Source organism: Hylobates moloch, unplaced genomic scaffold (assembly GCF_009828535.3).
Source record: "Hylobates moloch isolate HMO894 unplaced genomic scaffold, HMol_V3 SCAFFOLD_18, whole genome shotgun sequence".
Taxonomy (NCBI): domain Eukaryota; kingdom Metazoa; phylum Chordata; class Mammalia; order Primates; family Hylobatidae; genus Hylobates; species Hylobates moloch.
Genome location: NW_026652293.1, coordinates 16211892 through 16225136, shown reverse-complemented (window position 1 = coordinate 16225136; position 13245 = coordinate 16211892). Strand labels below are relative to the sequence as shown.

Genomic DNA, 13245 nt, shown 5'->3' with positions numbered 1-13245 from the left:
TCACCAACCTCAACAAAGATATACAAATGACAAATAAGCATATGAAAAGATGTTCCCCATCACATGTCATCAGGGAAAGGCAAATTAAAACAATGAGATACCACTACACACCTATTAGAATGGCCAAAATCCAGAACACTGACAACAAATGCTGATGAAGATGTGGAAAAGAAACTCCCATTCATTTACGGTGGGAATACAAAATGGTACAGCCACTCTGGAAGACATTTTGGTGCTTTCAAATCAACCTAAATTTTTTATACTTTATTTTCTTCCTTTATTCTCTTAGGATAGTATCTTAGTCTCTTTGGGCTACTATAACAAAATACCTTAGAGTAGGTAACTTATTAATAATAGGAGTTTATTTCTCACCATTCTGGAGGCTGGGAAATCCAACATCAAGGTACCAGCAGATTCAGTGCCTGGTAAAGGCTTGCTCTCTTCTCCATAGATGACACCTTGTTACTGCATCCTCACACGGCAGGAGGACTGAACAGCTCCCTTGAAGCTCTTTTGTAAGGTCACTAATTGCATTTATGAGGGCTCATGATTTCATTACTTCCTAAAGACCCTAACTCTTAATACTCTCATATTAGGGTTTAAATTCCAAAAATATAAATTTTAGGGGACACAGTCAGACCATAGTAGATGGTAAATTCTGATACTTCACTGCTAAAAGTTTATTCTAAACTATTTCCATCATACCCAAGTCCTTTGGAAAGTTCTAATCATCTCACATTTAGTCGTTGGTTTATTAGCTCTTCCTAGCCAAATAATTCTAAATTTTTCTTTCTTGCTTGCTTCCTTCAAGTATTCATTCTTTCTTTCATTTCATAGTTGGAGAAACTGAGGCAAAGTTAAGTCAATTGCCCAAGATTACTAAGCCAGTAAGTGGGGCACCAAACCTGTGCCAGACACTATTATTAGTGGCAAGGATACAGTAATGAACAAAACATACAAAAACCTGTACTCTCAAGGAAGTTACATTCTAGTTACCCTCTATATATCACCATTACTGTTGTACCCACCTCTTCACAACTCTTTGGATTTCTGTGCTATCACATTATACATAAATGCCAATACCCTCAAATACATCTCCTCACCTACATGACATTTCCCTATCACTAAATTTACTTCTTTCTAATTCTCACTCTCAAAGTCAATTCAATAGCAGTTTTTCTTTTCCTAGAGAAGGCCCTTCTACTTTTCCACCAAAATTAAAGAGTGTAACACTGCAACACTCCTCAAATCTGTCTATATTTTCTCTTCACAAATATCTAAACTCTACATTCTGGAGGATGAAAGGTTAGGATATGGTTTATACAAAAATTACATAATTTGGCAATCATTTTTTAAAAATAAATTATACAATATAAGAATCATTGTATTTAACAACTAGAAAGGATCCTAGAGATCATGCTTGTTCAATTTCTTCATTTTTTAGACAAGAAATTTCAGGGTAAAAGAAATTAAATGAATTATAAGAAGGTAGCTGATGAATTATAAGAAGGTAGAGTAGTTAGGAGTAAAACACAAATCTCTAATTTTAGAAGATATTATTAATATAAACACATTACTACCATATATTCAGACAATATTTCAAATAAATAGTAAACAAAAACTGATTAAAGCTACTCTTTAACTATCAGTCATATTTGAAATCATAATTTAAAATATCTTTCACCCAGAACAAAATAAAACTGATTGCAAACCACCAGCAACTGAAAAAGAGACAATCACAATGGCAGAACAACAAAGTAAATTGTAAATGTTTAGAGTTAACAAATATAATAATTTGTAATTAAATAATAAACAATTATACGTATTTTAATGTTAAAATTACTATATATACACCTTTATCTTATGTATGTTTAACATACATGTGTATATTTAGCATGCATATCATATATATGTGAATATATGTATGTATATATGTGTATATGCATACACATAATTATAAAGTGAAATTTGCTGTTAGTAAATGATATCAAGAACTGTCCCCTTATAAAGCAGATACTAAGTAAACATTTGGTAAAGACTTGTCCTGTGTGTGCCATTCTACACTCTCCTTTTTCTTACCTACTCTTAAGCTAATACCACAAGCAAAAGACTTTTGCTTGGAAATGTTTCTAAAACCCAACCTCACCTCCCTCTTAAGGTCACTGTCCTAGTTCAGGTGCTAATCATCTCTTGCTTTTATTACTCTAACAATCTTTTAACTGATCTCCTGTCAGTTGGATTTCCCCTACTGCATTTCTTCTCTTATAAGGCCACCAGTGTTATCTTCTCCAAAACAAAACTTATCATGTCATGTACCTCATTTGCTTCCCCACAATCTGTTGGATAAAAGCCAAACCTCTTAAATTAGCAAATGTGATTCTTCACAATCTGGCCACTGTTTATATCCCCAAATAGATTTTGTAGTCTGATTTCTCTCTCTCCCACTCTCTCCATATACAAACATACACACACACACACAAACAGTAATATATTAAAGATATATTTCCTAGAAATGATACAAATTCCTTTCAAGAATGAGGTATCATATTGAAGTAAACTCTGTAGTCTACCACTCTACCTCCTAATATCTCCCATGTTAGAATTTTTATCACACTGACTGTCCTTGACTCACTGACACTGTTATAGAATCACAAATTAGTAACTCTGAAATTCCCAGTACTTAGTACCTGGCAACTAATAGCATTTATCAATGCACAAATGAATAAATACTTATATGCCTTATCTTTGGAAACTCTACTCATGCCAAATATTTATTTCAAAATAAAGGCATTTCTTTCCTTCTCAGGTGGTTAACTATTTTTAACCCCTTCCTATTTAAAATTCAAGTAGAAGCATTCAAGTAGAATGCTTCTACTTGAATTTTAAGATGCCACTTGGCTAACTGGGGTACCATATGCCACTGAATCAACAGGCTGAAAAAGAGGAAGTTAATCTACTGGCTTGAGTGATTCTTCTCAATAACCGAAGGGAAACTGGGGTGCTTCCACATAATAGTTTGGCAAAGAGAAATGTGTCTTGAACCAGGGGATTCTCTATGGTGCCTCAGGACTTGCACACCTAAAGTAAAAGTTAATGAAAAACTACAACAACCAAAACACAGCTAAATCTTTGAGGATTGAGATTCTTTGAGAATGGGACATTTTACCAGATAAAGATCCTGTTCAGGTGAAGTTCTAGCTGAGGGTGAGAGAAATATAGAATGGGTAATAAAAGGAAGCCATACATACCAATTATGGCCTCTTGACCAGTTACATAAACAAGGGCTTCTCCTTTAGAGGAAAGGGTGAGAATGTCTACATTTGTAAAAAATGATAGCTGTATGTTATTAGGTAGAAATATAGATTTGTTTTATTGTACAGGAATTCAAATGTGTGTAGAAGGGTACAAATAGAGGCTGAGTATCCAAAGGGGTGGACTGTACCAATTATCAACTTATTGCCTCTCAGCTCCAAATCTGCCCCTCACTGCCTGGTCTGTGAAAATGGATCTGGACTCTGGCTATTTTTCCTTTTAGCAACTGGCATGATGTCAAACTTTGTCAGGAGAGGGTACTAAAGAGACAATGCAAAAAGAGAGAACTTGCTCCTGGTTCCAGTGAGACACTCTGCAGGCTCCTGCAAAGCTTATGGCTCATCAAGGGCTGGCTCCTATTGTACATGCAGCTTCCCTAGGGCCCATTTCCTATAGCACAGGTGTCCACCAGGCTCCTATGCAGTGGGCAGTTTCTGCAGTGCCTGACTCCTGCAGGTACTGGCAGCCAAAGGTTTCCCTCAGCATTCCCCTACCTTATAGCAGAGTACCTCTGGCTCTTGCAGCACTTGAAGCCTTTCTAGTGCCTGGTTCCTGCAGCACAGGAGGCATCTCCTGCACCTGATTATTGGACTGTACAATTTCCAACAGTACCAAGTGGCCAGCAGCTTCCCTTTGTTAGTTTTTTAAGGGAGTTTCTCCAGTAACACAATCCTAGTTAATAGCTTCACCTTAGGAGGCTTTATAGTAGTCTGCTGCGAGTGAGGCATCTCTCTGAAAACAGCTTCCCCAGTACCTCTCATATGGCTTTCCAACAAGTTCTAAGGAATGGCATTTCTCTGAGGGCAGCTTTCCTGGGCACCCCAAAGGGCAGGATTCCAGAAAATTCTGCCAGTGTGGCACCACAGCAACTTCTCTGCTATCCTGAAAAGGGTTTAAGATGTATTAATACATTTTTCCCTAAGGCACTACCGTTTTGGCATAGACTTTTCAAAAAAATTATCTAGTAGAAAATAGCTAAACACAAATCTTCTTTTAAAGACAAAACCTACACAGAAATTAGTGCCTAGGCCAGGCACAGTAGCTCATGCCTGTGATCCCAGCAACTTTGGGAGGCCGAGGCAGGAGTGTTGCTTGAGTCCAGGAGTTCAAGACCGGCCTGGGCCACATGGTGAAACCCCCGTCTCTATAAAAAAATACAAAAATCTGCCAGGCACAGAGGTGCATGCCTGTAGTCCAGCTACTTGGGAGGCTGAGGTGTGGGAAGATGCCTGAGATCAGCGGGCAGAAGCTGCAGTGGGCCCAGATCACGCCACTACACTCCAACACCTTGGCGACAGAGTGCAACTCTGTGTGAAGGAAGGAAGGAGGGAAGGAGGGAAGGAAGGAAGGGAGGAAGGAAGGGAGAGAAAGAGAAGAAAGAAAAGAAAGAGAGAAAGAGAGAAAGAAAGAAAGAAAGAAAGAAAGAAAGAAAGAAAGAAAGAAAGAAAGGAGAAAAGAAAGAAAAGTAATTAGCACCTAACTTGGAAACTTCAAGATCTACAAAGAAACTTTTATTATTTAAAGAGACAAATGTCAAAGAGATAAATCAAGGGATACATTTCTACTTGACAAAGATACAGTTTCTACTCTGGCATTTTCAGTATCAGATGAACACTTTATATTTTACGCTAATAATTTTTTATTTTAAAAACTTTTCTGACACAATTTAAATGATTAAATTTATTCTTCAATACATACATGAACACACCCACAGACACACATGGTTTTATTTATTTTATTTTATTTTTTTATACAGGGTCTCATTCTGTTGCCAGGCTGGAATGCAGTAGTGCGATTATGGCTCACTACAGTATTAAACTCCGGGGCTCAAGCAATCCTTCCATCTCAGCCTCCCGAGTATCTGGGATTACAAGCGTGTGACACCACACCCAGCTAATTTCCTTAATTTTTGGTAGAGACAGGGTCTCATTACATTGCGCAGGCTATTCTCAAACTGCTGGGCTTAAGCAATCCTCTCACCTCAGCCTCCCGAAGTGCTGGGATTACAGGCATGAGCTACCATGCCAGACAGGTTTTTAATTTTTAAAGAGATCGATATCTAATACAAGAGCTTGACATATTCACTAATAATTAAAATTTGAGAAGGGTATGTGGTAAATGCTATGATAGTTCAGAGATGAAAGATGTTACACTGGTTACTCATAAAAACTAAGCCTTCTGTAAAGCAAACCAGATTTTGAAAAACATTCAGAAGCATGCATGCGGGAGATTTAAAACACATATGAGGAAGAGCAAAAAGTGCAATTTCATCCATTCACTCAGAAAATTATTGTTAAAACCTTCTATGGATATATATCATCACTGTCCTAAGAGACAGATACATTGTAGTGACTGACTGAACCAGATTAAAAAAAAAAAAAAGAAAAAGAAAAAGAAAAAAAAACCTGCCCTGATAACTTTATTGTCTAAAGATCTGTGTGGACTATAAGTAATCGAAAAACTTAGAAAGACAAGTTTAGGATCAGATAATGGATAGTTTTTTACCAGACTTAGCAGTTTATAGGCAATGAGTAACCAATAGATGTTTTTTCATTCTGAAGGATTGAGTAATTACATATAGAATGAATCTAAAAGATGAGAAAATGGAAAATGAGAGGTCCAACCAGGAGATAAGTGCTAGCCCTAAAAGTGGTACTCAAAATAAGAGAAAGGTATAAATATGACATATTGAGAGATAATCGACTAGACCTGCAAAGACAAGGAAAAAAGTTATTTCACTGTAAGTAATTCAAATAATAAACTGAGGCTCCTTAAGGGAAGGGATACTATATTGGGGCAGAAGGTAAGGATGCATTTGGTTTTATAAGATGGTCATTGTGAGAGGCAAAATTGCATAAAGATTGTAAGCATATACTTTGGAATCATACAGAACTGGTTAAACCAATTCCTAGTACTATGGCCTTGATCAACTTACTCCCTCTCAATTTCAAAATCCACATTTTCATCTGTCCACCGTGGATAACAACTGTACCTACCACATAATACATAATAATTAAATGAGTTAGTTTAAATAAATTTCTCAGTAGGGTAAGTAGCGTGAAGCATGCCCTATATTATATATTGGCTATAATTATTAATAACATCATCATTTTATGTAAGTGAATTCAGCATATATGATCTGAAAATAATATCTGTGGAAAGTAGTAACTGCTGAACTAAGACAATGGGCAGTTGAAATGGAGAACAGGAATCGGAGAAGAAAAGATTAAGGAGGTAGAACTTATAGGATGTAGGTGGGGAAAACACATGAGAGGGAGGAGTGATTCACCAAATTAGCCCTTTATAGTAGGAGGAGACTATGGGGAAAAGATGGCGAGTTCCATTTTGGAAGTATTGAATGGGATGTCAACAATAAGCTAAACTGCACTATAAGAAAGCTCACTGGAAGAGAAAAACTTGCCTAACTGTAAAATGAAAAAAATTATAGTATGTAAAAACATATAAATATAGAAGGTACATTTTAAAATAAACACACTTCCCTCAACAGTTTTATTAAAGAAACAAAACCAACACATACATTGTTTTCTTTTATTTAATGTTGATTACCACCATCAGCACAAAATTGTCACTGTTCCATATAAAAAATATTAACATTAACACTGTCTATAAGCAATAAGGATAAGAAAAAAGAAAAAAAAATGCTTGGTAAACTGAAATCATCCAAGGTCATTTTTGTGGATATCATACAGGAACAAAGCTTACAGAACCTAGGGGAATGATAAGTTAATAACAACTCTTTGATAATTCCATAATTGTTAAATTAAAAAATTCTTCCTTGTGAATTAAAAGCCAATTATTTACTTTTAGAACACAAATGTACTAAATCATAAGGCAGAAATATGTGTTTATTTTCATGAAAAAGACAGCCATTATCACTACAGGAGTTGGAAGATACAAACACCTCTAGTTTTCCTGTAACAGAAGTCTCCTCCAAATAACCTTCACACATCCCTTCCAATAAACTGTTTCCTGACGACCTCAACAGTACCTTTTCCCCACTCTAGTCATATTCACTTAGCACTGACTAAAAATACAATGTTCGGAATAGCTGTGTACATGTGAAATGATAAACTGGTAAGAAGAATTATTCAGTTTCAGATGACATAACTGGTTGCTTATGGGTTTGGGGAAGAATTAAAAATCTAAAAATTACTTCTAGAATCTTTCCCTGAGAGATCATGATAACAACTTTTAACTGCACCACTCTGCTGCAGCTTTAAAAACATGAGGCGCAAAAATATACTTTAATAACCTTAACTAGGAAGCAGGACTATGTAATCTTTGTTCTCTCACCAAATGTTCAATTCCTCATCTCCAGAAAGAGCCTCTGCACTTCAGGTTTCGGATAAAATGCTGACACAGGTGGCACCATTAAGAGACGAATCAAGAATATGTATAATCCAGATAAACAGGTTAAAATCCTCTGGACTGCCTTTCAGTCTGACTAAACCTGTAAAATCTACATTTAATAGCTGATTTTCCAGAGATCGAAAGATTTCTTTTTACATATGCCCTTGATGGAATTAATGAGAGGAGGGAAAAGCATATGCTTAAATGCCTGGGGGCAACTATAACAAAGGAAGAAATTACAGTTTATTAACGTAATTCCAGCACTCATAACATATTGCTTGCTCTAAATATCCCCAAAATAACATGCACTACACAATCAAATCTCTGTAACTAATATGCTTATAGACTTTCTGAGGGTGAATTTACTAACTAAATAATGGTCAAAATAATAGCTAACATTTAGACATCTGCTTTTAAAAGAAGCATCCCTTCCACCTGCTTCTACAGGCCACAAAGATACACTCTAGTTAACATATTACTGACAGGATGATGAGAAAGCTCCTGTCAGATGCTGGCCAGCCGGGTGTTTGAGACAAAATGCACAGCCCCAGCTGACTAGTTAGAGAAAGTCTGGTGAGGTACAATTATAGAGGCATATGACAAGGCTTCATGCCTGACTGATTTGAGAACCACTGACATGGCTTTAAATAAACAGCAATCCAACCTACCTGTGGTCACAAAACAGCAATAAGTCAACTGATATCCCCTTGTAATATCATGATTTATGCCTCTGCTTTGAATATACGAGACTCTAATATGATGTTCTGCTAGTCTACCAAGATTCACTTGGGGCTTAAACATCTATGGCCTACCTACAGCATGGATAAAATCAATGTTCTTGTTCAGGATTACCAGAAACCTTTCCATGTGTACTTGACAATGTATAAATCAACAGAATAATGTATGAATCAACAGAATAAAAACAAAACTGATTATATCTCAATTCATTAAACTCAAACATGCAAAAATATAATAATAGGTACTAACACAATACCACACTTTAAAATATAGGGAGAAAATCTATTAGAATGTTGAAAACATAACAATATTCTTGATATCTGTGCTTACATATCTTAAAGTTAATTTTTTTAATTTTAAATTTTTTATCTTTTAAAGGTTAAAAATTACTTTATTTATTTATTTATTTATTTATTTATTTATTTATTTGACATAGTCTCGCTCTGTCACCCAAGCAGGAGTGCAATGGAGTGATCTTGGCTCACTGCAACCTCCATCTCCCGGGTTCAAGTGATTCTCCTGCCTCAGCCTCCCGAGTAGCTGGGACTACAGGTGCATGGCACCACGCCTGGCTAATTTTTGTATTTTTAGTAGAGGTGGCATTTCGCCATGTTGGCCAGGCTGGTCTCGAACTCCTGACCTTAGGTGATCTGCCCACCTCAGCCTCCCAAAGTGCTGGGATTACAGGCGTGAGCCACTGCGTCCAGCAAGAAATTATCATTTTTAACCACAAACAGCACCTAAAGAAAAGGAACCTCAAGCTAGCTAATTCTCTAATGAGAGTGTCATCACTAAAACCTACAGCAAGATGTAAGGTTTATAATTATCATTCTATTATAACTATGAAAAATCATGATTGTCAAAAAGTAAATAACTGAGACAAATGAAATTTCTAAAACTACAATAGAATTATGAATGTTAGGCCACCTTTACATATATTCTTCTAAAAATTAAGAGTTGGGCTGTATACTTTAAAAATTAAAAATGGATAAAACGTAATTTCTAACATTAAATACATTATAGTCTCCGTGATATATAAAAATATGAGTATAAAAAGCTTAAAAACAAGTAAATTCATTGATTTTACTTTTAATTTATGTTAAGAAATGAGTCCTTGACCTTAAATGCCACTATGCATGGAATTTATAGCAGATATATTTTATATGCTGTATATATAAAAGAATTATTCAAGATAGATTCAAGCAAAGCAGCTTCCTCCATAAAAGAAGACTAAGATCATGAAAGAGAACTTGAATTATGTTTCTTTTATCAGCCCAATGGTCCCAGAGAGTGAACCAAAACAGAGCTGGTAACTTAGAGGTGACATCACCATCAAGTTTTCATGAACTGTTACAAACAGTTAATAATAAATTGACATCAAACATAGAAAACAACTCCCCCAAAATACTAAGCCTTTATGATAATAATTTGTTTTTAAAGCCAAATACTAAGTTAAAAGATAGTAACGTTAATTTTTACTCTAACTGTAGATGTAGACTATTATAAAATTAAACGTAGAGGCCGGGTGCGGTGGCTCACGTCTGTAATCCCAGCACTTTGGGAGGATAAGACGGGTGTATTGCTTGAGGTTAGGAGTTCGAGACCAGCCTGACGAACATAGTGAAACCCTGTCTCTACTAAAAATACAAAAATTAGCTAGGTGTGGTGGCAGGCACCTGTAGTCCCAGCTACTTAGGAGGCAGAGGTAGGAGAATCACTTGAACCCGGAAGGCAGAGGTTAGAGTGAGCCAAGATTGTGCCACTGCACTCTAGCCTGGGTGACAAAGTGAGAGTCTGTCTCAAAAAAAAAAATATATAAATATAAACTAAAATATAATTATATCTCATAATTACTAAACATTTATTCTATAAAGATATCATTCTAAGCACTTCATATATATGTATTTCTTTAATCTTTACATCAATCCTATGAGATTAAGGCTACTATTGCTCCTACTCTACACTTAAAGAAACTGAGTCAAACAGATTACTTGGTCATTAAGAGGTGGATATAAATTAAAACAAAACACCAATATTTTTCAAAAACATATACTCAGATTTATTTCTGATACACAAATAGAGTAGCTTATGCTTCACTCACATAGCTTATTCCCTCACTTTCTTTGGATCTCTGCTCAAATACTACCTCACTGAGTTGGGCACAGCGGCATGTGCCTATAGTCCCAGCTACTTGGAAACCCAAGGCAGGAGGATCCATTGAGCCCAGGAGTTTGAAACCAGCCTGGGCAACATAGCAAGACCTTGTCTCAAAAAAACAAACAAACAAAATACTACCTCATTGGAGAGGCCTTCCTTACATAAAATGGAAACCTGTCCATCACCGTCTACCCTGTACACCCACTCACTTTATCCATTATGTAACCCTAGCTAATAAATAATTGCTATTTGTTTGCTCACTTGTTTACAATCTGTTTCATGCCAGTCAAATATGGTTAATGTCTAGAAAGTGCCTGGCACATAGTATGTGCCTAATAAACATTTGTTACAGGAATTAATACTGATAAAAATTAGTTCCAAGGCCTATTATACAGTCTTTTTAATTTTGAGGACAATATCCATTTAAAAATATCCTTTTTAATCTTAAAAAAAATCATGTTTAAAAAATGAGGAGGAGGAGCTGGGGGGAAAGAAGAAGAATGTTTCATTTCAATAGTAAGTTAAAAAATAGCAGATAGGCAAATTAAAATATCAAATGAGTCAAACTGAATTTCTTGACATCTCTAAGATGTGTAAGAAAAAAATTACTTGTTATTGACTAGCACTTATTCTCTGATATTACTGCATCATTTATCCACCCTTACTCTTTTAAATGCATATATTTTTCAGTATGTAAAGGGCATTTTCAACTTTTAGGAGTGAGCATATCAAATTACAATTCAAAATCTCAAAATTGTATTTTTGAGATTTGTGTGAATTATAAATTCATACAAATTATATGTACAATTGTATGTATTTTTTTCAATTGTAGAGTAATGGAAATAACCCAAAAATTAGAATCAAAAGACTCAATTTCACATTATCTGTCTCTAACTAGCTGTTTGGCCTTGAAGTGGTCATTTAATCTCACTGAAAACACCTTTATCACTGTTAAATGTTAAACAGATATCCTACAGAAATCCTGAAACTCCTTCTACTTTAAATGCTAAAATACAGATTAAGGTTTTTATTTCTACTATAGGAGAAGAAAACATTATAAATATGGTTTTATTTATCAATTAATCAAATTTGTGAAGAAGAAAATTCATACAATATTGAATAATAGTTTTTGCTAAATAAATACGTCATAGATTACTTAAAACTATATTTAAATTTGTATTTAAAAATTTAAGTTGAAAATATTAAATTTTTAAAGCTTAAATTAGAAAAAAATTTAAAAATCTAGCAAAATACTTTTGAATATTTTTCTATGACCCAAGAAAAATCTTCTCTCACTGCCTTTACCATATTAAGAAAGACCTACCAAAAGAACATTTTAGTGAATGTCATAAAACCTGTGATTTATAAAAAATGCTACTTTGACTTTTAAGTTATTATCAGCCTGAAGAGCTGCTCTAAATCAAACTATTATACAATCTACTCCCAAACCACTACTTGGCAACAAAGATGAATCTACCTATTACCAGGTTAGGATAGCAGCTATTATCATGGCCCCTTGATTTCTTTCAAGTAGCTCCAATGGAAAAAGCCACAAGTGAATAATAAAAATCTCATAATAGCTCTTCTTTATATAGTAGAAGGCACTAAAATGAACTCTGGAGAGTTAAAAAGAAAAAAAAAAAAAAAAAACTCTCATCTCCTGATAAGAAAAAATAATTAATCTGACTTAATGCATCTGAGAAGGCTTCCTATAAATCAGACTTTTGTACTTCAAGAGCCAGATTAAAACCATATATCAAAAACGTATGTAGATATTGTCTTATAAGCACACATAGCACATTTCTAAATCTGTAGAGGTTTTTAGGTCTTTTTGTGAAACACTCAATACCTGCTACTTAAAAGAAGTGTGAAGTACTTACAGTGCTTAATTTGCTCGAGGTAATCACGATGCGCCTTTCATGCAGCATACTGGCATACAGCTGCAGCATGTTGTTCACATCCACGGCAACAAAATATTCTGTAAGATTTCTCTGTACAAGTAAAAAATAATTGTGTAAGTTACAGCTCATAGTGAATGTGAAGAAAAACATTTTACACATTTACCAGAAAGTCTTGAAGTTCAAAGGATATTATTATTTAAAATGGTATTCATTAAAATAATTAAGTGTAATACTAGTCTGCTGCCACATAAAGCACATAATAGTCTATTATTAGTTGAAACATAACCCTACTCAAGGAAAGTATTTGCAAAGGATGATCAGATCACAGATTTCCCAACTTTCTTACCCTCTAAGTATTTGAAAAAAAGCTAATTTCCTGGGCCCCAACCTAGAGCTGCTCTGTTGAATTGTCATCTTTAGTGTATGTCCCCAAGAATCTGCTTTTTTTTTTCCTTTTTTGTCATCCAGGCTGGAGTGCAGTGGTGAGATCTTGGCTCACTGCAACCTCCGCCTCCTGGGTTCAAGTGATTTTCGTGCTTCAGCCACCAGAGTAGCTAGGATTACAGATGCACGCCACCACGTCCAGCTAATTTTTGTATTTTTAGTAGAGAGATGGGGTTTCACCATGTTGGCCGGGTTGGTCTTGAACTCCTGACCTCAGATGATCTGTCCACCTCGGCCTCCCAAAGTGCTGGGATTACAGGCATGAGACACCACACCTGGCCAAGAATCTGCTTTTTAAACAAATACTTCTGGTGATTCTTAT

The 13245-nt window shown here is 35.3% G+C and overlaps 1 protein-coding gene across 4 annotated transcripts in view; it reads right to left on the bottom strand.

The window, feature by feature from the left end:
• Positions 1-13245, bottom strand: part of DENND1B (DENN domain containing 1B) — a 269661-nt gene that overhangs the window by 120464 nt on the left and 135952 nt on the right. For all 4 annotated transcript variants that reach the window (XM_058430627.1, XM_058430629.1, XM_058430628.1 and 1 more), the window contains one exon: positions 12459-12569. In XM_058430627.1, coding sequence (XP_058286610.1) covers positions 12459-12569 — 111 coding nt within the window. The remainder of the gene's footprint in view (positions 1-12458; positions 12570-13245) is intronic.